This window comes from Populus alba, chromosome 6 (genome assembly GCF_005239225.2).
Source record: "Populus alba chromosome 6, ASM523922v2, whole genome shotgun sequence".
Lineage (NCBI taxonomy): Eukaryota > Viridiplantae > Streptophyta > Magnoliopsida > Malpighiales > Salicaceae > Populus > Populus alba.
Window position 1 is genome coordinate 24,974,892 of NC_133289.1, and position 27,788 is coordinate 25,002,679.

The 27,788-nt window shown below is 35.0% G+C and overlaps 1 protein-coding gene and 1 long non-coding RNA gene across 2 annotated transcripts; one reads left to right on the top strand and one right to left on the bottom strand.

Moving 5' to 3' along the window:
- Positions 1 to 17,262: 17,262 nt before the first annotated feature.
- LOC118027533 (putative disease resistance protein RGA4) lies at positions 17,263 to 23,569 on the top strand. Its single transcript, XM_035030906.2, has 3 exons — positions 17,263 to 19,777; positions 20,517 to 21,184; positions 23,331 to 23,569. Exons 1-3 carry the CDS (start codon positions 17,463 to 17,465, stop codon positions 23,567 to 23,569), a joined length of 3,222 nt encoding a protein of 1,073 aa, XP_034886797.1. The 5' UTR covers positions 17,263 to 17,462.
- On the bottom strand, positions 21,360 to 23,398 carry LOC140955701 (uncharacterized). Its single transcript, XR_012170123.1, has 3 exons — positions 23,079 to 23,398; positions 22,085 to 22,165; positions 21,360 to 21,490 (listed from the first exon to the last, which is right to left on the bottom strand). It is a non-coding gene; the product is annotated as an uncharacterized lncRNA (long non-coding RNA).
- Positions 23,570 to 27,788: the final 4,219 nt, after the last annotated feature.

The following is a 27,788-nucleotide window of genomic DNA, read 5'->3' on the forward strand; positions in this document are numbered from 1 at the left end:
CATGTTACGAGTGCAAACACCATTATGTTGTAGTTGATCTACACACTGCAAAACATCAAACCTCGCATGCCAACTTGTGAGGAAGATTTTCCTTTTACCTCGCATAGGTTCTCTTGCTCTCAAGTTCTGTGTGAGGAGGATTCATCATGAAGTTTTATCTCATATTAGTTATTAGTAATTGCAGTGGATTAAGGTGTCTATCTCAATCTGAATCTCAAGGGATACCCCCACCTTCCCTCTTTGCTATAATTAAGAATCATTTAACACATCCAAATATTGAAATTGATTTCGACTACATTCAAAAGGACGGTTCCCATGTAAACGAAGAGTTCAGAATTGACAGGCAATAGTTTTTTCACCGTGTCTTGTACCCCTAAGTATGAAGGTATTTGATCTCTTCCTTTCTTAATTTAATTTCGAGGAAATGGATCTCTCACTGCAGGCATTACGTGATCTCGTTATTTATCTTTCTCTTTCATCTTTTGCTGGGAATCCATTACATCACTTGAAGATGAATGTCTGGTATGCATTGTAAGAGATGTCGCAGAAAAGCTGACACGGCAAAAGTTCAGAGGTGGGTGCCTATGAATTTCTGAAATCATGACATTTAACAAGCTTACTGCCTGCGATGTACCACTGCATCTTGTGGCATTGACTTCAAATGACAAGAATTACCCATCTTCACTGGCCTTCCTAGTAATACAACTGTTTTCTTAGATAAATTTGTTTAACATTATAGACTATAGTATCTTATCCTATGCAGACCATCTTCTGATACTTTGGATTTATGGTGTTTCCAGGGAAGTGGCAAGCTTCGATGAGATTACTTTTCGTTTCACATGTCATGCATTCCCATTTTCAGAATTCTAAAGCACAGGTGTATAAATATAGATCTTAGAGGTGGTAAGTGTTTAAATTTTTTAACATAGATACGCATGATAGTTTTCTACTTTTCCAAAGTCCAAGCATGTGAGTTTTATATGCATTAAGATTTCCCAAGTGCCCCAAGTATTTTCAAAGAGCACAAATTATGCCATAGAAAAAGAAGAAGAAAAGCATAGAAGATAGGAGAGTGGAAGAAAGTGAAGTGGCTATAGGAAATAAGTATTTGTATTTGTCTTGATTACTATTGTGCTCTCACAAAGTTTACGAAGTAGGCAAGACACTGCAGCCCAATCCACTAACCACACACATTGCCCTGCTTATTAGGCTTCGGTGTACAAACATTCAACGAGTAAGAAATAAAATATCAAACACGTTACAGAGCTTTTTGAACAAAACTTTTTGAGCCTATCTTACAAGTTAAACCCTTGCAATGTTCAAATAAAAAGAGCTTCTCTTTCAGAATCCATATCTCTAGTCTTCTAGTGTTTTAAACAGAGTTGAAAGGTGTGTGATAATTTCTTATTGCTCGAATGAATTCTCAATGCCCCTTGTTTATTTATATAGATTTAATTCCTAGCCTAATAAGGACCTACTTACTGGAGAATAACTAATCCTAATCTAATCTAAGCTAGTTGACACAAATCAGAACTCAGGAACCTAAGCCTAGCTGGCTGAGTAGCTGGCTTTAGGAGTGATTCTGCCACATATAATGCATATTATTTCTGGACTTCTCTTCTTATATTCCTTTTAGAATTGTTCTTATTTCTTCCAGTCCAATTAAAGATATGGAAACATCGCTCTTGTTGCAGATTTATAGGAGCTGGAAAACTCTGTACTGACTTGCTGCTGAAAACTCTGCCGTGCTTGCTGCCGTTTCTGCTTCCGTGACTTTGCGGTTTCTGCTGCTGCCTATGCTTCTTCCAGCGTTGTTCTCATTGTATTCTTCCTTACCAGTCATCTCCCCTTTCTTTTATTTTCCTCTCCTGAAAATGTGAACCTTGTCAGTTCTCATCTTTCCATTTCATTTCCTCACCTCTAAAAAAATCGGCTACTTTTTCAGCAGTTCGGCTGTGTGTTTAATCACAAAGAAAAGGTAGGAAATCAATATATAGTGTCAAAGAACCATCTCAACCTAATAGCTTAAACTGTTAGGTGATGTCTCAAGATATGATTAATATTATTCTCTAACACATCCTCTAAAGTAAAAGTCCTTTGAGCTTGAAATTTACACATGCTTATATTACTTTATGTTTAATTTTTATCATATAAATGAGGATAATGAGATTCAAACTCGTGACCGTTTAGTCATCAAGGCTGTAATACCATATCAAATAACCATCTCAACTTAACAGCTTAAGTTGTGAAATAAAATATATTTATATTATTCTCTAACAGATAAATTAAAAAAATCAATTGAAAATATCAATGTCTCTTCAGTGTTAGGATTTTCATATTTTTCTTTATGCCGTGTCGCCGAGAAAATGGCAAGAATAGCCTTTTTAAGTGTTGAGATTTTCATATTTTCTATTAGCTGTTTCATTGCAGTGAAAATGGTGGGAAGATTAAATATTATTACTGAAGAATGTGAAATCTACATTGCAATATCTGGTTGTTCTGATTCGTCCTTTTCGGCTTACAAGATCTGAATTCGTGATTCATGGTGTTAGTGCTGATCACAGTGAAACAGCTAGGCGTCTACTACATTTCTCTTTTTGCACAGGATGGGTGAAAATGGACATAGGAAATCCACACCAAACCTGGTATCAGACTGGAACGCAGTTGTTTCTTGCTGTTCCTGTAGCTTTATGCGTTTGGCCTCGCCCCCCTCCATCCCCTCCTACAGGAACCATTTAGTTTAGTACTTGGAGTTTTGTTAAACTCTGCAATGGATGAAATCCATTACGAAGAAACCTTCCTGTATAGTTTATTTCCAGTATCGTAGACAATATATATCAAGCTAGGATCTGACATGTGTGGTTTTTTTTTTCTAAATTTGACATAGAATGATTACCGTGTTCTCCATTTTCTCTAGGAGATCAAGCCCTTTATAAGTCGTGTTGCTGAGGATTAATATTTTTCCTTTTATATGGCCAATAAAATTCAATTAAAATCCCAATTTATGTGTTATTTGAAACTTTGATGTTAGTCACAGCACAGCAAATAATATCTCTATGGCTTTGCAATTACCAAACAAGTTAACGACTAGAAATTGAATCAGAGCACACTAGCAAGTACTGAATCATGCATGGGTTGCCATGGGTCTGTTTACAAAATTTTATTTTTATTTTTTTTAATTAAATCCATTTAAAATTTCAATATATTCAAGTTAATTAATTTCCTTTGTAACTCATAATATAGTCTCAAAAACTTATTTTATTGACTGGTTTTTTTAAAAAAATATATTAATTGTCAAATACTTTTGTTATAACCTAATTTTGATCCCATTTAATTTTATTATAATTTTTAAGAGGAGGTTAAATTTGAAATTAAATGGTTGAGGACTAATTTTAATTAAGATAGTGATTTTTTAACTTGTAAAAAAAATAGGGACTATAATGTGTGTTTTGCCTTCCTCTTTACCGATCTTTAGTAAAAAAAAAAAAAGATATGATAATTGTAGTTATTTATTTTTAAATTTAATTATAAATTTTAATTAAATTTTTAATTTTTTTAAAAAAATTGTTTAAAATTTTATTTCTCGTATATGCTATGAAACTTATGTATTATATATGCAGATCGCAGCACATACAAAGAAAAAAGAAGAGGTAGAGAACGAGAGAGCTTCAAAAAATTTTCCATTAGAGAAGAAATCAAAAGTTTTGAGAGAGCTTAAAAAGAAAGAAAGTAGCGAGCCACTGCCTTGAAAAAAAAAAAACACACTTTTTAAATTTTCAACAAAAAAATAATGGCCAAATCATGTTAGAAATTTGAATATACATGTATAAGGTTTCTTAAATCACCAAATCTCTCTCATTCCTTAGTTGCTTACTTCCAACTTTACCCCCCAAAAAAATACATTCCAGTATAGGAAAAAAAAATATTTTTTCATTTAATTTCATATACTTAATCCAAATTTAGTGTTTTATTAATTTTTCCTTACCTATCTCACGGATTTACTTTTTTTAAAAAAAAAACTATTTATCTCTCTTTAATCTTTTATTATCAAATAAAAAAGTACAATTTATTGTAATAACATATTCCACACAAAAAGAATTCCTTAATTAAGTTTTTTTTATAAGATCATATGAGTAAAATAAATAATAATTAACTGTAAATTTATTAAGAGTATTTAAGAATAAACTAATAATTTTTTTGAAATTTCAGTTTTCAAATACTAAAATAATTTTACCCAACATAACCAAACAAATAAGAAAAGAAAAAAAAATTGACCAGGCAAGGCAGGCCTAGCATGCTTGGGCTTGCCAAACCTAGCCTGAACAGAGTCATTGACCCGTTGTCCCTGCAAAGTGCAATCAATCGAAAAAATGGAGGGCCCTTGAATTTGTGAATATTAACAGAACAGCCTGTAGATATTTATTTGTTTCTATGTTAACATCATAAGTGCAGGGATCTGGACATGTGTGTTATCGCTAAATCATATATAGAATTTCACAACATTTTGATGTTTTGTTTAGATTCCTAAATGACGTGCTGCTTAGAACTCTAAAAGAAGAAAGATTATGGTCTGATTGATTTTTTAAAGCAAAGAAAGTTCTAGTTGAGTGCAGTCGAATCAAAGGATTGATTTGGAGTTTTTGATACCTGGGGTAAAGCGCATCGAAATCTCTTGATCATATTCACTACTACTAGGCATTTTGCTTCTTTTGATTTGTTTCAGTGAACAGATAACGAAGCACCCTATGCATGCCGAAGCCCCCATGAAAAAGAGAAGAGCCATGCTTTATAGCTTTGGTGGCCTATCCTCTAACTAAAGGCATTAGCCTACTAAACATCTTAATATTATCCTAAACATAATTGAAAGTTAATTATGGCTGGATATAATAGCAATGTACGTTTTCAAAGATTGTGGCTTCCCTACATGAAACATCTTGATTCCAATATTGGAACCTAGAAAATGATTAAACTTCATTAACCAACCCTTTAAAGCTCATATGCCATTAATATGTAGCTATTGAACTTGTTTCTAGCTACAGCTTTATGATTTCTGAGCAGTCCACGAAATGACGAGTAGACCTGAACTCCAAAAGAACAAATGAAGGTTCTTGTAATGATTGATTTTTTAAAGCAAAGAAAGGAACTCGTAGCCAATGAAGAGATTGATTTGGAGTTTTTGATACTTCGAGTATTTTGGGATAGTTTGGAATTTCCCTTACCTATGAATAAAGCACCAAGAAGAAGTCTTTACATTCACTACTACTAGCTAGGGGCATACCCTCCACTAAAGGCACTTGCTTCTTCTGATTGGTTTCAGTGACCGATACTGTAGGATCGCAAGTACGCATAACCCCTTGAAAAAGTGTAATGTTTTGAAATTAATGAATGGAAAATACAATAAAGCCCTTAAAAGCTTAGATGTAAGAATAAATTAAATGAGGGGTATAGTAGTAATTGGATAAATAGTTGATATATATAATAGAAAAAAAAAAGAGAGAGATCTGAAAATTTTGAGAGAGAATCGGCAGGAGAGAAGGGAAGAAGAAGAAGAAGAGAAAGGAGGGGAAAGTAAAGGGAAAAAGGAAAGGATTTGGAGGAAATAAGTTAAAAGGGTAAGATTTATGGTTTAATGTGTATAATATGTTTTAAGTAAGCTTTAATTTGATTTTGATGAATGTTAGGGTTTTGAGAATTTGTGTTTGATTTAAATTGATGAATTAATTTGAAGGTTATAAGGTTAATTGTTGTGGTTAATTGATGATTTAGTTGATTATGGAAGATCGTGATGATTTTGAGTTATGGTTTTATGTAAATGATGAAATTTATGCTTGAAATCAGGGGAGAACAGTGGGGTTTCTGTTAGAATTCTGGAATGGAGGTTGAAGATGACAAAAATTCAATTTGGTCCCTCAATTTCCGAAAATTACAGTTTAGTCCCTGAACTTTGGAAAATTACAAATTGGTCCCTGGAGCATATTCCGAGATTCTGAACAGAATAGCATATAAATTATGGGTAGAATTACTGTATAGATAAGATAATTTAACACTTTCAATTTGGTCCTCCAATTTAACAAAAATTACAATTTGACCCTAAAAATTTGGTAAAATTCCAGAATGGTCCCTGGAGCATAATGATACATCCTGTACAGAATTGAGGATTAATTAAGGTCATAATTTCAGTATATTCATGGATTTATGACAAATTTCAGTTTGGTCCTCCATTTGACAAAAGTTACAATTTGGCCCTAAAAATATGGAAAAATTTCAGATTAGTCCCTAGCTGTAATCCTAGCTTTTTCAGATTATTTTGATGAATAATTAAGGGTTATTTAGTGAATTATTACCAATTTTATTAGTTGTTTTTATTATGGATTAGATTTCGGGAAAACCGTTAGATTTTGGGTTTTTAAGAAAATTGACTAGTTAGTTCAAAAACATATAGGATTACGGAATACACACTTAGTTAAGTGTATTAAATAGGTTATATGTTCTTTCGAGTCATTCTTGAATATGTCTCCTTTGTATTCAGATAATCCTGATATTCTACCGGCGGGACGTCAGTAGGATTTTCTTCGGTGTTTGCTTTTGAGTGCTGTTGCTTTTGAGTCAGGTGAGTGGATAATTTTCCATATGCATGAGAAATAGTATAAATATTTGATTTGTTAATATGAATTGAGTCATGCTTCTTGATAATATATATGCTGATTATTATCCTTGTTATGATAAAGCATGATCAATTATTGAATTTGAATTCTTGATATGAACCAACATATATTTTGAATTGACTTCTGAATTGATAGCTCCTCATTTGATTGATGTAATGAGTTGAGCTTTGAGATATGAATATGTTTGTTTGATTACGATTATGAACCTATGGTATGTCAGTCAGAATACTCATGCTAACATGGTAGTGTTAGTCTTTGTGCACATCGTATCTGAACCCTAGTTGGTCGGGGGAGTCACCAACCTGTGTGGACTGATCATCCCACAGTACGGAGCCTCATGCTCATTGTATTTTGATTTTTCTGACGAACTTTACCATATAATCTTCTTGTTATGGCCTATTTGAGAAACCTTCCAATAAGAACCTAGAGCCATAATTGTATATATATTCTCATTGTTGTATTACCTCGTGTGTGTATATTGAACGTTATCTACTCACTGAGTTGTTGAACTCACCGTCTCATTATTTCATCCCACCGTCTCATTATTTGAGAAACCTTCCAATAAGTCACTTTTGTTGAATCTTCCGAACCTGCTTTTTGGTTGTAAATTGTACTTTTTTTTATGTCAAGTTAGTGCTCCAAAACTATGAATATATATGAACTCTTGTATTAAGACAATCGAATTATGTTATAAAGTTAGTTTTGTTGTTATTGCTGCGTTGAACAACTCTGATTGAGTTTTGAAGGATAAGATTGTATGTAAGTTTGGGTTCGCATAGGTTTGGAACCTTGGAGGGGAACCTTGTCTATGTGCCGGTCATGGATCCGGAAATCGGGTCGTGACAAAAAGGGAAGGCATCTTCCATACATAACTGAAAATCTCCATTTAACAAGTTAATTTGGCCATCATCTTTCCTTCATCAGTACTTTATAAATAGCTATAACCCTGGAATGATGTCATTTTTTGAATAAAGTGTGAGGAATGTCGCACCCGACATCGCGGCGGCCCTAAAAATAAATCTTTCATAATGAATTATGGAAAAAGAACAGATTTCTGGCATCCTGTTCTTTTAGGAAAAAAAATGTCTTGTTTAAGGAGTCGCCACCTAGTATTATGGTCACTAGGAACCCTAACTGGTCAACAGAGATTCTATGGTTCGGGACTAGTTACGTAAAAGGGAAGATATTATCACCCCTTAAATGTCCTGCCTAAGGCAGGCTGCATTGCTAGTTTCGTCTTAAATTTGCTAAATGTTTATTAGTTTATGCTATAAAAATTTGCTTATAATATTCCTGACTCTGGCGCCAGTGAATATTCAACTACGAATATTTCCAACTCTGGCGTTGGTAAATATTACGTAGCTATAAAATAAATTAAATCAATATTTTTATTTTATTCCCGACTCTGGCGCCAGTGAATAAATAAAATAATAATAAATTTATTTTTTTACGAATGCAAATTTTTCTATTTTTCTAGCCAAATAAAATAAAATACAACGAATAAAAATAATATAAATTTAAACCGGTATTTTTATTCCTGACTCTGGCGTCAGTGAATAAACCAATAAATTTACATTATTTTTACTCATGCATACACATTTTTTATTTTTTTATTTTTCTGTTTTTTATTATTTATTTATTTATTTGGGCCGGGCCGGGCCCAGCCCAGCCCATGTTTTTTTGGGGGCTGGGCCCAGCTCAGCCCAGCCAGCCCGGCCCGGCCACTGGCCCAAGCCAGTGGCCCGGCTGGGCAAAGCAACACGCGTGAGCTAATTCACGCGTGTTGCTCACTGTTCAAGTGAATTAAACTTCACTTGAACAGTGCAATGTGCTCACTATTTGCCTGTTTGGAGAAGGAAGCAAAGCGGGAGAAGAAAAATAACTTACCTGATCTGCAGACGTTGTTGGAGGCGATGAAGACGATGGAGATGTTAATGTTGGTCTCTGTGTCTCTTGCTTGCGTTTTCCTTTTGCTTCCTTTGTCTTTCCGTTTTGAACTTCTTCCTTTGGTTTTCCCTGCTTCTCAGTCCTTGCGATAAAAAAATGAAGATGGTGCTGGATTCTCCCTTCAAATCTGCCTTTTGGTCTCGTGTTGTGTTTTTGCTTTGTGTATTTGTTTTCTGTTTTCTGGGTTTCTTTTCCTCTGCTTTCCTCGGTGGTTTTATTGTTTTCTTTTCAGTCCCAAGAAAATTCCTCCTCTCCCGTTGGCTGCGATTCCCTCTCCTTTTATAAGGCCAAAATCAGTGGTAACGGCCGGCCTCCTCAACGCCTTGTAACCGACCTTTTAAGCGCCTTCAATGATGAAGCTTAAACGTTGGCTGGAAACCGATGAAACGGAGGAAGAAGACAGTGAACAGTTTTTGTCCAAGAAACGGCAACGTTTTCCCATTCAACTGCTTTTTATGATTTGGTCCTTGAAGTTTGGAAGGTTTTGTAATTAAGCCCCTGGTTGAATTGTAATTGAACCCCTTCATTTCGGCGCCTTTTACAAGTTAGTCCTCGGACTTTAATCTGCTGCAATCGTGCCCCCCAATTAACCTCTAAACTTTGATATTCTTCAATTAAGTCCCTGATTTCATTAATTTAATTAAATCCAAAGTCCAATTAAGTCACACAAAACTTATCAATTCTCCAATTAAACCCTTAATTAAAATCAATTCCAAGCTTAATTAAGTCTCAAAACTTATTAATTCTCCAATTAAATCCTTGATTGGATGAATTAAATCAATTCCAAGCTTAATTAAGTCTCCAAATTTATCAATTCTCCAATTAAACCCTTAATTGGATTAAATAAATTAATTCCAAGCTTAATTAAATTAATTTTCAAAGTTTAATTAAACCCCAAAACTTCCATTCATATTGCCCTTAACCCAAAATTTAATTCATTCTTTATTTATTTCATTTTACTTGTTTTTTCATCATCATTATTATTTTTTCATCAAATTTTTTATCCTTTTCAGTAAATAAAATAATAAAAATAAAAATGGTCAAAATTTGGGTTATGACAGTTGCCCCCTCTTTATAATATTTACTATGAAAAGATATTAGAAAATTTCATTTTCTTTTAACTTTGTGTAGTAAATTTATAAAGAAAAGTAGATAGAGAAAGAATTTTTTTTTTGAAAGCTTTGAAAACAGTAGATTGATACACGACCTTTACAGAGGGGAAATTAAGAAATTTGGAAGACGACCCACCTTTTTTTTTTTTTTTTTTAATGGATCAAATTGTTTTGGGCAACCTGCCCGATGATAAAAGAAACGCGAATGGTCTAATTGTTCCAGGCGACCTGCCCAATGATTGAAAAAAAAAATACGAGGATGATTTTTTTTTTTTTTTTTTAAGGATGGTCACATTGTAATGGGTTACCTGCCCAATTGGTATATTGTAATGGGTTACCAACCCAGTTGGTCACATTGTAATGGGTTACCTGCCCAGTTGGTAAATTGTAATGGGTTACCAACCCAGATGGTCACATTGTAATGGGTTACCTGCCCAGTTGGTATATTGTAATGGGTTACCAACCCAGTTGGTATATTGTAATGGGTTACCAACCCAGTTGGTCACATTGTAATGGGTTACCTGCCCAGTTGGTATAGATGGTTACATTGTAATGGGTTACCAACCCAGATGGTCACATTGTAATGGGTTACCTGCCCAGTTGGTATATTGTAATGGGTTACCAACCCAGTTGGTCACATTGTCGGCCCAATGAGAAAAAAATACGAGAATTTTTCAAAAATGGTCTAATTCACATAGATTTGAAGGAGGTGGAAAAAAATGACATGATAGGGCTCGAAGGCGCACTATTCCAAAAGATGAAAGCTCGAAGGAAATGAGGGCTCGGAGGTGCGCTCGAAAGGGAATGAGGGCTCGAAAACGCACTCAAAAGGAGGTAGGATAGGAAATGCACTACCTTTGATGGTCGAGGGCTCGAAGGCGCGCTCGAAAAGAAATGAGGTGAGGGCTCGAAGGCGCACTCAAAAGGAGGTAGGATAGGAAATGCACTACCTTTGATGGTCGAGGGCTCGAATGCACGCTCGAAAAGAGATAAGGCGAGGGATCGAAGGCGCGCTCGAATGAAGATAAGACGAGGGCTCGAAGGTGCGCTTGAATTGAGGTAGGATATGAAATGCACTACCTATGATGGTCGATGGCGCACTCGAAAAAGGTGGAAAAACACAGAGATTTTTCAGGTGGCCTAATTCTCATGGGCGGCCTGCCCCGGATGAAAAATTCTCAAAAACTGAAAAATTTTCAAAAGCAAATTCAATCTTGGCCATTTCAAGTTGGCCTTCCACTTGATGGATTTCGTTGGAATTTTCTCATATGAAATTTGCAAAACTCATTGTTCAATGTCTCGAAGTTTAGATGATATGCATGCATCTTTACCTGTTTTGAAATATAGGCCCCCATTTCTTCTTAGTCTTCTTGTTGCTTGACTGATGAGGACTTGCTACCTCTGATTCGGGTCATCTTTGTCACTTGGCTTCTAGCCCACTCGAGTTAGCCCATGTAAATCTATTTCCAGATTTGTTTGCACAACTTAGCCTTTGTGGTGCCCATTGTGACCCACTTGCTTGCTAAAGAATTTTTTTGACTCGTCAAATAATTTGAGAGGATCATTCATTACTCCTCGTTTCACTACTAGAAACATTCGGTGTCACTTGCTGAAAGGATCAAACTGTATTTCATAAACCAAAATGCCCCCTTGTCTTGTTGTAGGAAATGTTCCATCTCTTTTTTCTAGAATTTTTCCTTCTAAGCACAATGTTGCCCCCTTGTATTGGTCATTGCCCCTAAGGGTGCTCTGTCAGCGACTTAGACAAATTATGGTTTTAAGAAGCCATTCTTTCATTTCTCTCCTTTTCAGTTTGGTGAAGGAATATGGGTTTAGAATGAATCTTGAAATCTTGATCTTGCATCTTGAAAACAAAAATTATTTTGATGTGAGTCTAAAACAATTTGCTTTTGAAATCTTGCAACTCCTTGGTTATTTTCTTTCTTGGAAAAGAGATTATTTGCTCTTGTGTTTGGCAATGATATCTTCGGTGAAAATACATCATGAGATGACCTTTTTTCAAAGTGAAGGGCTCGAGAAAAAAAAGCTCAAGGTTTTGTTTGAGAAAAATTTATCTCTTTTTGAACACTCATTTTTATCAGCATGAATAATAATGAATAGCTTATTCTTGAGGTCATGAATCTTATGAAAAATATATTCTTTGCATTTTGAGAGCATTGTTTATTGTTCTAGGTTGCTTGCTTGCTTGATTAGAAAGGACTTCTACAGGTACGTAACGTAGGCTGTGGTTTTTGGCTATGAAAGAAATGGATTCATAAGGCTCAAAGAGTGTTTCAGGGTTTCAAAGACTGAAGATCATGATCAATAGTTTGGCTTTTGGCGTCATTCATATTTTCTTTTGCCGCTCTTCTTTGATTTGCCCCTCTTTTTTCTTTTTCATTGCTTTGCTAGAGCATACTCACTTTATCTTGGTTATCACTTTTTCTTGTGATTTGGGCATGCCCCCTAGCATTTGAGTTTCTTGGGCTCTTTCGCCTTTTGGCTTTCTCACGGCTTTATCATCTTTCTTGATCATTGAAATTTCACTTGCCCCCAATGTGGGGTGTGATCCTAGTCGGGATATATTTTATGAAAGAAAAATTATTCAAGCTCAAAAAGGGATCACAAGGGATATACTTATTTCAGAACGTGAAAGGAATAACAAAGATGGCCTTTCCTCATTTCAAGCGCAAGCAACTATGATCAATAAACTTTGACCTCATCTAGTGTGATGGTTTAGTCTTTGCAAAGATGCATTTCATGAGTTATGAGCAACAAGTTCACTACATACCATTATTCATACACTTAAAAACACATGTTTCAAGAGTCATGGGGTAAGGGTGTTTATTCATTTCTTTTTTCTTTCTTCTTTTTAGAGTTTGGTCACTTTTATGAAGGAGTTGCTTGATTCAAATTGTCATTCTACAAGTAGAATGTCAAAAAATATCATTTTTGAATAAACATCAAATTATTTTTTGAAATCAAAATGCCAGATCAATTTTTCAAAACTCCAATAGGGAAACTGATTTGTGTTAAAAGAGATGAATTGCGTCTATGAGATCGCACAAGGCTTCAAAGATGTGTTTGTGAAATCTTTATAAGAAAACTCTCTCAGAAAAAAAAAATGAATAATGATAATCGTAAACATGATTGAATGACAAACTCATTATTTCATTGAAACTTTGGAAAATAAGTTCAACAAGAAAGAACTTATGACAACATCTCGGGCTATGAATACTGGTATGATAACATATAAAGGGGCTAAACATTTAGCGATCATTGATTGGAATTTCTGGAATATTTCAATCATTCATTCTCCTCGACAAGGGCATCTTTTCAACAGTCAATTGAAATCAAATGTAGATCATTCTCAACCTAATATCACCATAGCTTTATCTTCAAAATAATTGGTTGCTGGGAGTCGGTGTGAAGCAATTAGCTATAGGAACGATAAGTGTCTTGGCAATCACCTTCAGTGAAATCGTTCTTCTTAGTCGGGTTAGCAATCTTACCTAACCTAATGGCTTGTTCAATCCTCTCAGCTATAATAACCAAGTCAGTGAAATGTCGTGCAGAGCTTCTAACCAAGTATTCAAAGTACGGAGCTTTAAATGTATTGGAAAATAAACTAATCATCTCTTTTTCCAACATGGGAGGATTAACTTGTGCAGCTACCTCGCTCCATCTCCGGGCATATTCTCTTATGGACTCCTTATTGTTCTTCTCCATAGCTTGCAAGCTTAACCGATCAGGGCCCACGTCTATATTGAACTTATATTGCCTCATGAGGGCATCAACTAAGTCCTTCCATTTTTTAACCTTGGTATTATCCAACCACATATACCAAGGGAGGGCAGCGTTCACTCAAGCTGTCTTGAAAAAAATGAAATCAGTAGTTTCTCATCATCAACCACCTCAGCCATTTTGTTGCAATATGCTTTGAGATGAGTTATAGGGCATTGAGTTCCCGTATATTTGACAAATTCTGGCACTCTAAACTTTTTGGGAATGACAATGTTGGGCACCAAACACATATTGACAGCTTTCACCAGGTCACACAAATGGTTTCCCTCAACTGCCCTTATCCTCTTCTCTAGGGTAGTCCATTTTTCCAAATCCTCTTCTTTCACCATCTTGCCCTTTTGAGATTCTTTCTCGGTGGAATCAGTGGTAGATGAAATTCTTGAAGAGTATGCTGGCTGGAAATGCATAGCTTTTTGAAATTCAGATGACTCCCTATTTGACCCTAGATTATGTGGATCAAAATGAGTTACATGCATATCTCCAGGCTGAGCTATAAGTGTTGCTTTTCCGGATTTATCTCTCAAGGCCTGCTCGAGTAGACTAGTAAGCCTTACGACTTCTTCCTTAAGATTGTCCACCTCTTTTTGATGTTGGGCTTCCAACTGGGCTCTTTCTTCGTTTTCCATTTGTCTTTTTCTCGAACGAGTGTTATAAATGAGTTTCAATGGGGGACCTATATTTCAGCCTGTTAAATGTAAATCATGCAATTATGCAAAAATGCTAAAGCAATAATAAAAAATAAAAAAAATGCGTATGAAATGCGAACTTGCCCTTCACGGGATGACAACCTAATTGGAAGATCCTAATTATTGAGTGCATCAAGGGGTTGGTCATTATCTAGTCTCAAAGGGTCTTTCGCATGCTCAGTGATCGTCCATGAAAGGTCGATATGAGGCTTACAAGTAGTGTGAAGATAGAGGCCCTGAGTAATATCAGTTTGGCATATCAACCACTTCCAAGTAAACAATCAAGCGAGAGTTGGATGGTTTCACGAGTCTTACCCAGGCTAAAGCCATTGGGGTACCGTTACTTTCCCACTTATCCTAGGTTGTCAAGTGTGTGCTCTCAAAGTGATGCATGACAACATAAATAAGGATGCATGTTAAAGTAGTAAATACAGGAAAAATAAACAAATAAACACACAAAAAAAAAGCAATAATAAGACAAAAGACAAAGCTTAATCCTAAGTCCCCAGTGGAGTCGCCATTTTGTCGCACCCGACATCGCGGCGGCCCTAAAAATAAATCTTTCATAATGAATTATGGAAAAAGAACAGATTTCTGGCATCCTGTTCTTTTAGGAAAAAAATGTCTTGTTTAAGGAGTCGCCACCTAGTATTATGGTCACTAGGAACCCTAACTGGTCAACAGAGATTCTATGGTTCGGGACTAGTTACGTAAAAGGGAAGATATTATCACCCCTTAAACGTCCTGCCTAAGGCAGGCTGCATTGCTAGTTTCGTCTTAAATTTGCTAAATGTTTATTAGTTTATACTATAAAAATTTGCTTATAATATTCCTGACTCTGGCGCCAGTGAATATTCAACTACGAATATTTCCAACTCTGGCGTTGGTAAATATTACGTAGCTATAAAATAAATTAAATCAATATTTTTATTTTATTCCCGACTCTGGCGCCAGTGAATAAATAAATAATAATAAATTTATTTTTTACGAATGCAAATATTTTCTATTTTTCTAGCCAAATAAAATAAAATACAACGAATAAAAATAATATAAATTTAAACCGGTATTTTTATTCCTGACTCTGGCGTCAGTGAATAAACCAATAAATTTACATTATTTTTACTCATGCATACACATTTTTTATTTTTTTATTTTTCTGTTTTTTATTATTTATTTATTTATTTATTTGGGCCGGGCCGGGCCCAGCCCAGCCCATGTTTTTTTGGGGGCTGGGCCCAGCTCAGCCCAGCCAGCCCGGCTGGGCAAAGCAACACGCGTGAGCTAATTCACGCGTGTTGCTCACTGTTCAAGTGAATTAAACTTCACTTGAACAGTGCAATGTGCTCACTATTTGCCTGTTTGGAGAAGGAAGCAAAGCGGGAGAAGAAAAATAACTTACCTGATCTGCAGACGTTGCTGGAGGCGATGAAGACGATGGAGATGTTAATGTTGGTCTCTGTGTCTCTTGCTTGCGTTTTCCTTTTGCTTCCTTTGTCTTTCCGTTTTGAACTTCTTCCTTTGGTTTTCCCTGCTTCTCAGTCCTTGCGATAAAAAAATGAAGATGGTGCTGGATTCTCCCTTCAAATCTGCCTTTTGGTCTCGTGTTGTGTTTTTGCTTTGTGTATTTGTTTTCTGTTTTCTGGGTTTCTTTTCCTCTGCTTTCCTCGGTGGTTTTATTGTTTTCTTTTCAGTCCCAAGAAAATTCCTCCTCTCCCGTTGGCTGCGATTCCCTCTCCTTTTATAAGGCCAAAATCAGTGGTAACGGCCGGCCTCCTCAACGCCTTGTAACCGACCTTTTAAGCGCCTTCAATGATGAAGCTTAAACGTTGGCTGGAAACCGATGAAACGGAGGAAGAAGACAGTGAACAGTTTTGTCCAAGAAACGGCAACGTTTTCCCATTCAACTGCTTTTTATGATTTGGTCCTTGAAGTTTGGAAGGTTTTGTAATTAAGCCCCTGGTTGAATTGTAATTGAACCCCTTCATTTCGGCGCCTTTTACAAGTTAGTCCTCGGACTTTAATCTGCTGCAATCGTGCCCCCAATTAACCTCTAAACTTTGATATTCTTCAATTAAGTCCCTGATTTCATTAATTTAATTAAATCCAAAGTCCAATTAAGTCACAAAACTTATCAATTCTCCAATTAAACCCTTAATTAAATCAATTCCAAGCTTAATTAAGTCTCAAAACTTATTAATTCTCCAATTAAATCCTTGATTGGATGAATTAAATCAATTCCAAGCTTAATTAAGTCTCCAAATTTATCAATTCTCCAATTAAACCCTTAATTGGATTAAATAAATTAATTCCAAGCTTAATTAAATTAATTTCAAAGTTTAATTAAACCCCAAAACTTCCATTCATATTGCCCTTAACCCAAAATTTAATTCATTCTTTATTTATTTCATTTTACTTGTTTTTTCATCATCATTATTATTTTTTCATCAAATTTTTTATCCTTTTCAGTAAATAAAATAATAAAAATAAAAATGGTCAAAATTTGGGTTATGACAAGGAACAAAGTTTCTGGCCCGAGTGATTCATTAAAGCAAAGCAGTAGAAGCAGTACTACCAGTTGAGGGATTTGGAGATGGAGAGGTCAGTGCATGCAGGCCTTCTTAATTATAGCTTTAGTCTTATCTCTACGTAAATGAAAGCATCAGCATCTCCTTGGGAAGTAATCGTTTTTTCATTACGCAAGGCATGTAAACCCATTACTAAAGACAATATTCGCATCGTAAATCTCATTTTGAAAGGTAAAACATAATTGAAATCTCATGTCAAAAAATAATTTGGCTTTGCTACTTGAAACATCCCTTGGATTTGTCTTTCCCTTTTTAGCAAGGCTAAGTCATACAAGTCTATTGGTGTGATATTTAAAATGAAGCAAGGAATATATAGAGATTGATTTTTAAAAGCAAAGAAAAGAAATACCTGTTCGTTGAGTGCAGATTGGTTAAAGGATTTCGAGATCATGAGAGTACTTGCAGACTCTAATAGCTTTGAGTGTTTTGGAGATTTTCGAATCTTATTATCTCTATAAATGAAGCCCGGAAGCCTGTGGTTTTCCGCACGCTCTTCACAGCAACATAAACATTCTTCTAGCATTCAAACCGATCATCACCGCTCAAACCAAGAAACACCTCAACTCAACCACCACCCAGTCACACCTTTTCTTCTAATTTTTTCCCTTTCTTTTTTTGTGTTTCCCTCCTCCATCCACTTCTTTTTGAACCTGCAAAGAAAAAATGGCTGAAGGTGTGCTCTTCAATATCGCGGAGGAAATAATAAAGACATTAGGTTCCCTAGCTGCTCAGGAGGTTGCACTATGGTGGGGGCTCAAAGATCAATTGCGGAAGCTCAATGGCACAGTTACCAGTATTAAGGCTGTGATTCAAGACGCTGAGGAGCAGGCACAAAAACAGAACCATCAAATCGAAGTCTGGCTCAAGAAGCTGCGGGAAGCTGTATATGATGCAGAGGATTTGCTGGACGATTTCTCAACACAAGTTCTGCGGAAACAGTTGATGCTTGGGAAAAGAGTATCGAGGGAGGTACGCCCTTTTTTCTCAAGATCAAACCAATTTGTGTATGGTTTACGGATGGGTCATAGAGTTAAAGCACTTAGAGAGAGACTAGATGACATTGAAACTGACAGTAAAAGATTCAGTTTTGTGGCTCGTCAAGAGGAGGGAGCTTCATTGACTACTGTCAGGGAGCAAACAACCTCCTCTGAACCTGAAGAGATAGTTGGGAGAGAAGGTGACAAAGTGGTGGTTAAAACTTTTCTGATGAATTCCAACTATGAACAGAATGTTTCTGTCATCTCCGTAGTTGGAATGGGAGGGTTGGGGAAGACCACACTAGCTCAACATGTTTTCAATGATAAGCAAGTTAAGGCGCACTTTGGTGTGAGACTCTGGGTATGTGTCTCAGGCAGCTTAAATGTTAGAAAGATTATCAAAGGGGCTGTAGGTACTGGAGATTCTGATGATCAGTTAGAGAGTCTGAAAAAAAAGCTTGAAGTGAAAATAGAAAAAAAGAAGTATCTTCTTGTGTTAGATGATGTGTGGGATGGTAAGGATGGTGAGGATGATGGTGAAAAATGGCATAGTTTGAAGAAGTTATTACCACGTGATGCAGTAGGAAGTAAGATAGTGGTAACTACACGTTCTCATGTAATTGCCAAATTCACAAGCACAATAGAACCGCATGTTTTAGAAGGTCTGTCTGTAGATGATTCATGGGATCTGTTTAGAAGAAAGGCATTTCCTCAAGGCCATGAGTCGGGTCATGTAGATGAGAGAATTAGAAAAGAGATTGTAGAGAGGTGTTGTGGAATTCCTTTGGTCATAAAGGCAATTGCGAGGTTAATGTCTTTGAAAGATAGAGCCCAGTGGTTGCCCTTTATACTAGATGAACTTCCGGATAGCATTAGAGATGATAACATCATACAGACCCTTAAGTTAAGCTATGATGCTCTTCCATCATTTATGAAGCATTGTTTTGCTTACTGTAGCTTATTTCCTAAAGGTCATAAGATAGATGTAAAATATTTGATTCGACTTTGGATTGCACAAGGGTTTGTCAGCTCTTCATGTTCAGGTGGTGGGAGTCTTGAAATAGCTGGTCTTAGGTGCTTTGAGAATTTATTGTGGAGGTCATTCTTTCATGAAGTCAAGAGGGATGGTTTAGGTAACATAAGAAGTTGCGAAATGGATGATTTCATGCATGATCTTGCAACTAAACTTGCTGGTACAGAGAGCATCAAAGTGGAGCGTGGAGGAAATAGGATTAGTGAATTGACTCGCCACGTGTCATTTGACACGGATTTGAATTTGTCTTTGCCTTTTGCAAAACGTCTAAGAACACTTGTATTATTGAAAGGTGGCAAATGGGATGAGGGGTCATGGAAGTCTATTTGTCGAGACTTTGGGCTTTTACGTGTGCTTGTTTTGAGTCATTTGGGAATGAAGGAAGTGCCACCTCTCATTGAAAAGCTCAAGCATCTGAAATATCTTGATCTTTCGAATAATGAGATGGAGGTGCTTTCTAATTCCGTCACCAATCTGGTAAAATTGCAAGTGCTTAAGCTCAATGGTTGTAGGAAACTTAAGGAACTACCTAGGGATATTGGTAAGCTAATTAATCTGAGGCAACTTGATGTTGGTTGTTATCTTGATGATGATTTATGTGAAAATTTAGAGTATATGCCTCGTGGAATTGGAAAATTAACTAGTCTACAAACGTTGTCATGTTTTGTGGCTGCTAAAAATAGGAGCTCTAAATCTGTGATGATAGGTGGATTGGATGAGTTGAGTGCATTAAATAAATTGAGAGGGAGGCTAGAAATAACAGTCAAGGGATATGAAGGTAGTTCTTGTATATCAGAATTTGAGGGAGCGAAATTGATCGATAAAGAATATCTTCAATCGTTGACCGTAAAGTGGGACATAGGGATGGATAATATTTCAGATATTGATTTGTATGGTCAGATGTTGCGAAGCCTCCAGCCAAACTCGAGTCTTCAAGAGTTGAAAGTGAGAGGCTATAAAGGCATCAGGTTTCCACATTGGCTTTCGGAACTCTCAAATCTTGTAAGCATTCATCTAATATTCTGTCCAAGACTTAAGCATATCCCTCCCTTAGATAAAATCCCTTATGTTAGAGAATTGTTGATTATGCATTTGAATAATTTGGAGTACATGGATAGCGAGGGGGGTGGAGGAAGAGGAGTTTCGGGATTTTTCCCGTCTTTAAAGAAACTTAGCATCTATAATTGTCCTAATCTAAAGGGATGGTGGAAGAAGAGTAGAGATGAGATGAGTGACGATATTGATGAGTCATTAAAAGAAATGCTATGTTTTCCATGTCTTTCTTCCTTGAGCATTGTTGATTGTCCAAACTTGACTTCAATGCCGTTGTTTCCAACTCTGTCAATTCTCATTTTGTTGAGAGCTAGTTCAAAGCCATTACAGCAGACAATGGAGATGACATCACCAGTCTCCTCCTCCTCCTCCTCCTCTTCATTTACCCGTCATCTCTCCAAATTGAAGAATCTATTTATTTATTTCATTGATGATACGGAATCTCTTCGGCTGCAAAATCTCTCTTCTCTCCAACAGCTATCGATTAGGGGATGCTCAAGATTGAACTCTCTGCCACTGCCATCAGGGGATGCCTTTTCTTCAGAAATTAAATATCAGCGATTGCAGAGGATTTGAGTGTCCATCTCAATCTGAATCTCAAGGGATATCTTACTGCAATGGAGAGTTGAGAGTGATAGAATATGGAGGTATCAGGTTTCCAAGTTGGCTTTCACATCTCTCAAATCTGGTAAGGATTCATCTAAAAAATTGTAGAAGACTTGAGCATATCCCTCCCTTAGATGGAATCCCTTCTCTTGAAGATTTGTATTTTGGAAGTATGAATGATTTGGAGTACATAGATAGTGAGGGGGTTGGAGGAAAAGGAGTGTCGATGTTTTTCCCATCCTTAAAGACACTTGTTATCAAGAATTGTGGTAGACTGAAGGGATGGTGGAAGAGATGGAGTAGAGATGAGATGAATGCTGATACTGATGAGTCAACAAAAGAAATGCTCTGTTTTCCACGTCTTTCTTCCTTGAGCATTAAATTTTGTCCAAATCTGACTTCAATGCCGTTGTTTCCAACTCTCGATGAAAGTCTTCAATTGGCCTTCTCTAGTTCAATGCCATTACAGCAGATAATGAAGATGAAATCACCAGTCTCTTCTTCTTCTTCTTCATTTATCCATCCTCTCTCCAAATTGAAGAATCTATATATGAATTCAATTGATGACATGCAATCTCTTCCAGAAGTAGTAGGGCTGCAAAATCTCTCTTCTCTCCAACAGCTATCAATTAAGGGATGCTCAAGATTGAAGTCTCTGCCACTGCCTGATCAGGGGATGCATTCTCTTCAGCAATTATTTATCAGCAACTGCAGAGAATTGATGTCACGACCCGAATCCCGGATCCGTGACCGGCACATAGGCAAGGTTCCCCTCCAAGGTTCCGTACCTATGCGAACCCAAACTTACATACAAACTTATCCTTTAAAACTCAATCAGAGTTGTTCAACGCAGCAGTAACAATAAAACTAACTTTATAACATAATTCGATTGTCTTAATACAAGAGTTCATATATATTCATAGTTTTGGAGCACTAACTTGACATAAAAGAAAGGTACAAATTACAACCAAAAAGCAGGTTCGGAAGATTCAACAAAAGTGACCTGCTATCAAACTATAAGCCTGAAAAGGATAAATAATGAGAGGGTGAGTTCAACAACTCAGTGAGTAGATAACGTTCAATACACACACACGAGGTAATACATCAATGAGAATATATATATACAATTATGGCTCTAGGTTCTTATTGGAAGGTTTCTCAAATAGGCCATAACAAGAAGATTATATGGTAAAGCTCGTCAGAAAATCAAAATGCAATGAGCATGAGGCTCCGTACTGTGGGATGATCAGTCCACACAGGTTGGTGACTCCCCCGACCAACTAGGGTTCAGATACGATGTGCACAAACACTAACACTACCCTGTTAGCATGGGTATTCTGACTGACATACCATAGGTTCATAATCGTAATCAAACAAACATATTCATATCTCAAAGCTCAACTCATTACATCAATCAAATGAGGAGCTATCAATTCAGAAGTCAATTCAAAATATATGTTGGTTCATATCAAGAATTCAAATTCAATAATTGATCATGCTTTATCATAACAAGGATAATAATCAGCATATATATTATCAAGAAGCATGACTCAATTCATATTAACAAATCAAATATTTATACTATTTCTCATGCATATGAAAAATTATCCACTCACCTGACTCAAAAGCAACAGCACTCAAAAGCAAACACCGAAGAAAATCCTACTGACGTCCCGCCGGTAGAATATCAGGATTATCTGAATACAAAGGAGACATATTCAAGAATGACTCGAAAGAACATATAACCTATTTAATACACTTAACTAAGTGTGTATTCCGTATCCTATATGTTTTGAACTAACTAGTCAATTTTCTTAAAAACCCAAAATCTAACGGTTTTCCCGAAATCTAATCCATAATAAAAACAACTAATAAAATTGGTAATAATTCACTAAAAACCCTTAATTATTCATCAAAATAATCTGAAAACGCTAGGATTACAGCTAGGGACTAATCTGAAATTTTTTCCATATTTTTAGGGCCAAATTGTAACTTTTGTCAAATGGAGGACCAAACTGAAATTTGTCATAAATCCATGAATATACTGAAATTCTGACCTCAATTAATCCTCAATTCTGTCCAGGATGTATCATTATGCTTCAGGGACCATTCTGGAATTTTACCAAATTTTTAGGGTCAAATTGTAATTTTTGTTAAATTGGAGGACCAAATTGAAAGTGTTAAATTATCTTATCTATACAGTAATTCTACCCATAATTTATATGTTATTCTGTTCAGAATCTCGGAATATGCTCCAGGGACCAATTTGTAATTTTCCAAAGTTCGGGGACTAAACTGTAATTTTCGGAAATTGAGGGACCAAATTGAATTTTTGTCATCTTCAACCTCCAATCCAGAATTTAACAGAAACCCCACTGTTCTCCCCTGATTTCTCACTCAAATTTCACCATTTAACCAAAACTCTAACTCAAAATCATCAAAATCTTCATAATCAACTAAATCATCAATTAAACACAACAATCAACCTCCATCATTCAATTTAATTCATCAATTTAAACCAAAACACAAATTCTCAAAACCCTAACATTCATCAAAATCAAATTAAAGCTTACTTAAAACATATTATACACATTAAACCATAAATCTTACCCTTTTAATTTATTTCCTCCAAATCCTTTCCTTTTTTCCCTTTACTTTCCCCTCCTTTCTCTTCTTCTTCTTCTTCCCTTCTCTCCTGCCGATTCTCTCTCAAAATTTTCAGATCTCTCTCTCTTTTTTTTTTTCTATTATATATATCAACTATTTATCCAATTACTACTATACCCCTCATTTAATTTATTCTTACATCTAAGCCTTTAAGGGCTTTATTGTATTTTCCATTCATTAATTTCAAAACATCACAATTGAAGTCGCTATCTGAATTTGAATCTCAAGGGAGGATACCCTACCTTCCCTCTTTGCAAGAATTAAGAATCTATGGCTGCAGTGAAGAGCTGAGCGGAAGAACAAGAAGATGGGGAAAGGAGAGGGAGGAGGAGTGGCCTAACATTAAACACATTCCAGATATTTTAATTGATGGCGACTACATTCAAAAGGAGGGTCGCTATGTAATGGGTGAAGGATTGATATATCGCTACTAAGTAGTATTTTCACCGAACATACAAACACTTGCACGTGTATGAAAGGTATTTAACCTCTCCTTTCCTTCCTTTATTTATTTTCCTTTATTTTTATTATTCCATACTCTCTCTCTATCTATTTATTTATTAGATTTATTATCCACATATCTCAATTTATCAGATTATTATTTTTTAATTATTGAGATACTATTACTAAGGAGTTTTTTCACCGAACATACATACATTGTTACATGTATGGAAGGTATTTAACATCTCCCTTCCTTCCTTCCTTTATCTATTTTCTTTTTTTATTATTATTTCATACTCTTTCCTTTGCAATGAGTATTAGAGCATTTTCAACGAACATGCGTATATAAAAGGTATTTAACCTCTTCCTTCCTTCCTTCATTTAATTTCTTTTATTATTATTATTATTATTATTATTATCTCCAAACTCTCCCTCTCCCTCTCTCTATGTATTTTGTTACCCACAAATCTCATCTTTTCAAATTTGATGGTTAGCGCATTTTCACCGTGCAGCATGTAACCGTACGGATATTATTTAACCGAGCATTTTCATCTTTATTCAAATACAAAGCTTTTTAACCTCTCCCTTCCTTCCTTCCTTAATTTAATTTCTTTTATTATTACTCCATATCCTCTCCCCTCTCTCTCTATTTATTTATTTTAATATCCACGAATCTATCTTTTTATATTTGACGGTTATAGCATTTTCACTGTACGGATATTATTCTTAAATACAAAGGTTTTTAACCTCTTCCTTACTTCCTGAAATTTATTTATGTTATTACGGTTACGTGTGTTTCCAACTTTTTTGTGTTTGTTTATTATTAGAAAAGTTAGTTAATAAAAAATACTTTACAGTCAAGAAAAATTTGGTTTGAATTTCAAGAAAGTGTTTTTCCTGAAAAATTTGGGCAGAAAACACTTTTTGAAAGTTGTGAAAAATTTTAAAAATATTTATATTATTTGATAATTATATCAAATTTGGTCCTCAAAAACTTTTGATTGATATATATATATATATATATATATATATATATATATATTTTTTTTTTTTTTTTTTTTTTTTTTTGAATATTTATTTTTTAATTTCATCTCTTAAAATTTAATTTTATATTAACTTTAATCCTCATTTTTATAATTGTTATTTGCTTTTTTCTTATCATTTTTTTATTGAAAATTTTATTTATCAATTTGATTTTTATTGTTTTAATTGTTATTTATTTTATTTGAAATAAATTTATGAGATGTTAATTATTATTATTTTAATTTCTTTCATGTTTCATTTTTTTTTTAGACTTGATCTCTATTATTTTGATTATTATTTATTTTATTTGAGAATAATTTATGAAATTATATTTTTTTTCAATTTCATTCTCATTCAACTTTTTAATTTATAAGATTTGTTCCTCATTATTTTAATAAACTTGAGAAAAATAAAACATTAATAAGTTATTTTCTAGCTCATTTTCCATGACATAACCAAACACTGAAAAGTGTTTTCCAACTTATTTTTCATTATACTACCAAACATCAGAAAATAATTCACTTTAAAAAAAAAAACTATTTTCCAACAAACAAACAGGCCTACTACTCCATAAATATTCTCTCTATCTATTTGTTCTATCATCCACAACTCTCATCTGATCAGATTATTATTGTATTTCTTTGAATAATCTCCTAATCTATCCTCAAATTTTTTATTTCCTCTCTTATGATTATTTTGTTAGAGGAAAAATCCATTTCGCTTCCATAACTAAAATCTTTCCTTCTTTCTTTAAAAAAAAAAAAAAGAACTGAAAACAGAAACTAATAGAAGGCACTAAATGATGGTATTGGAGCTACCTAGAGACTAACATTGTTTTCATGTAATACCATGTTTTGATCGATACTTTTCATTCATGGTGTTTTCTTTTCGACATCTTTTTGGTGTAGGTACTGGGGCTGGACTGGGGCTTGATAAATCTGAAAAGGTAATCAGTGATGGTTTCCTTCTAGAGGATGGAACAGGCTGGTTCAGGTGTAGTCCTGGAGTTATCTCTTAACTTCTTTATGTTCTTGCTTTATGGAGTTTAGTCAATGAAAGTATGTGTACAGAAAGTAAATCTTCTGGAGAGATTTCTTATTTAATTGGCTAGTTATCGTTGTCACTCTACCATTTTTTTGCCTGTGACAAACTTTGCGGAAACTTGTTCACACTTCATGCCTTACGTATACATCCCATTTACAAAAACAAATTGCAGGTGTTGATCTGACTGCTGATAAATCTTGAAATATCAATAAGATGTCTGGAGTTGATGACCGATAAGTATTATGTGCACATGTTGCATTTCCCTGTTGGTGGATCATGAGTATTTTCTCTGGTTGAACCTGCATAGTAATACTTCGATTCAGACTCAGATGTCATCAGTGCACTCCTGTGTGGTATGGATCAAGCAAACATCAGACACCCACATCAAACCAGGTATTAGACTAATTCAACTTAAGTTACTTCATATCTTTAATTTTCTGAACAAGTAAAAGCTCCTCTTTTTTAAATATATAATATCCGTAAATGAATTTATCTTAATTCAATAACGTCACGTGAATTAATTTAATATTCCGCTAACTAACAAGCAAAAGGCTTCTATTTTTTTAAATAATTTAATCCCTCTAGCTACGTGATTGGTCGCCCCAGAAAGAACAGAAGTGCTGAGATTAAATAAATGAAAACAACCCTTCAGCTCAGAGCCAGAAGTGCTGAGATGTGCAGGTGTAAGCATTAATTCGATAGTGTTGAGAAAGGTGTCTGGATGGTGACTAGTACTTTATGGGGTGAGTGCTGCAGCCGGCTACTTTCTTCCTCCTCGCTTCTTGACGAAACAGCCTCTTCAAAATATTAGCTTTTTCTCTGACATTGGGGTACTCAACCTTCATGAGTGCTGTGATTGAACTTGAGCTGTGACGAAACAGCCTTTTTATGAATTTATGGCTATTCTCAAGAATCAAAAAATCACACGGGAATATGAACTTGTGATTTCCAGTCACTCACTTCTACTTGTATATTGGGTTGGAAAGCCCATATGTTAAAAAAAAAGATACAAGTCCTTAGCATATCTACTTACTAAATTCTTGTTTTTTTTTTGTTGTTTGGAATAATTGTGTATACGAAACTATAGTCTAAATGGACTGTATATCTTGTGATTTTTCAATTCAATTTTTATCTAATAATTTTATTTAAATTGAAATACTATACCCAAATGGATCCTGGCTATAATGTGTTTTCCTCCTGTGTCACCAAGAAAACTCCATTCGAAATCCCAATACGTCACTGAAAGCTTGAAATTGGGGCATAATTAAAAAAGGGTAAGGTTTCGAATTCCTAAGAAAAAACGAATAAAAAAAAACGGTGTCCGACCTTAAAATGCGTGTGGTTCTGGAATTGGATTCGATATCTCAGCTACCGGCGGACGTCGTTTCCTACTATCCAAACAAAAGGCCATAATTTCATGCAGCTAGGTGTACGTTCGTACTGTACTGTTGCCTTCTCAGATCATAGAAGTCTTAATTATTTTTTAACAATGTATACCGTCAATGAAGGTTTTTTTTTATTATTATTGATTATTTTTATTTTTTTTATGAACCCAGAAACTTTTATCATTTTTTGTTTTTGTTTTTTCAGCACTCCTTCCTTCCTTCTTCTTGGCTTCATCAATCATCACATTTTTTATATATACAATTCGACAGCTAGGATGGAAAGTGTTAATGGTGAAGAAAAAAGTATACAAGTGACCATAGCACGTGAATTTTAAAGACTTTCTTGTGACTAAAATTGCTTAATATATATATAGAAACACACGACGCGCGCCGCAGCGAGAGGAAAGTTGTTTATAATTGTAAATAATCCATTCCAACTAGTTTCGACTTTAGTAATAAATCTTGGCAAGTTTTATATATCTTTCTCTTCATTGTAGCCAAGATAAGTAGTGGGTTAGGGAATATATTTTTTTTAAGGAGAATCGCAGTGAATTTAATAAAAGCTTTTTTTTTCTGTGATTTTTCAATGCAAACAAAAACTAAAAATTAAGTTAATATATATAGTTTTTAATAAATTCAGGGGGGGTGGAATGGTGATAATTTAGAAGAAGAAATATTTAAATCTCAAAGAAAATGAGGAAATTAATATTTTCCTTGGTAATAACTTCTCATTTATAATATTTACCAACATTATAACTTA

What these genes read in the sequence shown, in the direction of transcription:
- LOC118027533 (XM_035030906.2), top strand. Translation starts at nt 17,463, where the DNA reads ATGGCTGAAGGTGTGCTCTTCAATATCGCGGAGGAAATAATAAAGACA. An exon ending in AGAGGCTATAAAGGCATCAG is followed by an intron (nt 19,778 to 20,516) that starts GTTTCCACATTG and finishes TGGAGGTATCAG; the next exon opens with GTTTCCAAGTTGGCTTTCAC. An exon ending in ATTTATCAGCAACTGCAGAG is followed by an intron (nt 21,185 to 23,330) that starts AATTGATGTCAC and finishes TCAAAACATCAC; the next exon opens with AATTGAAGTCGCTATCTGAA.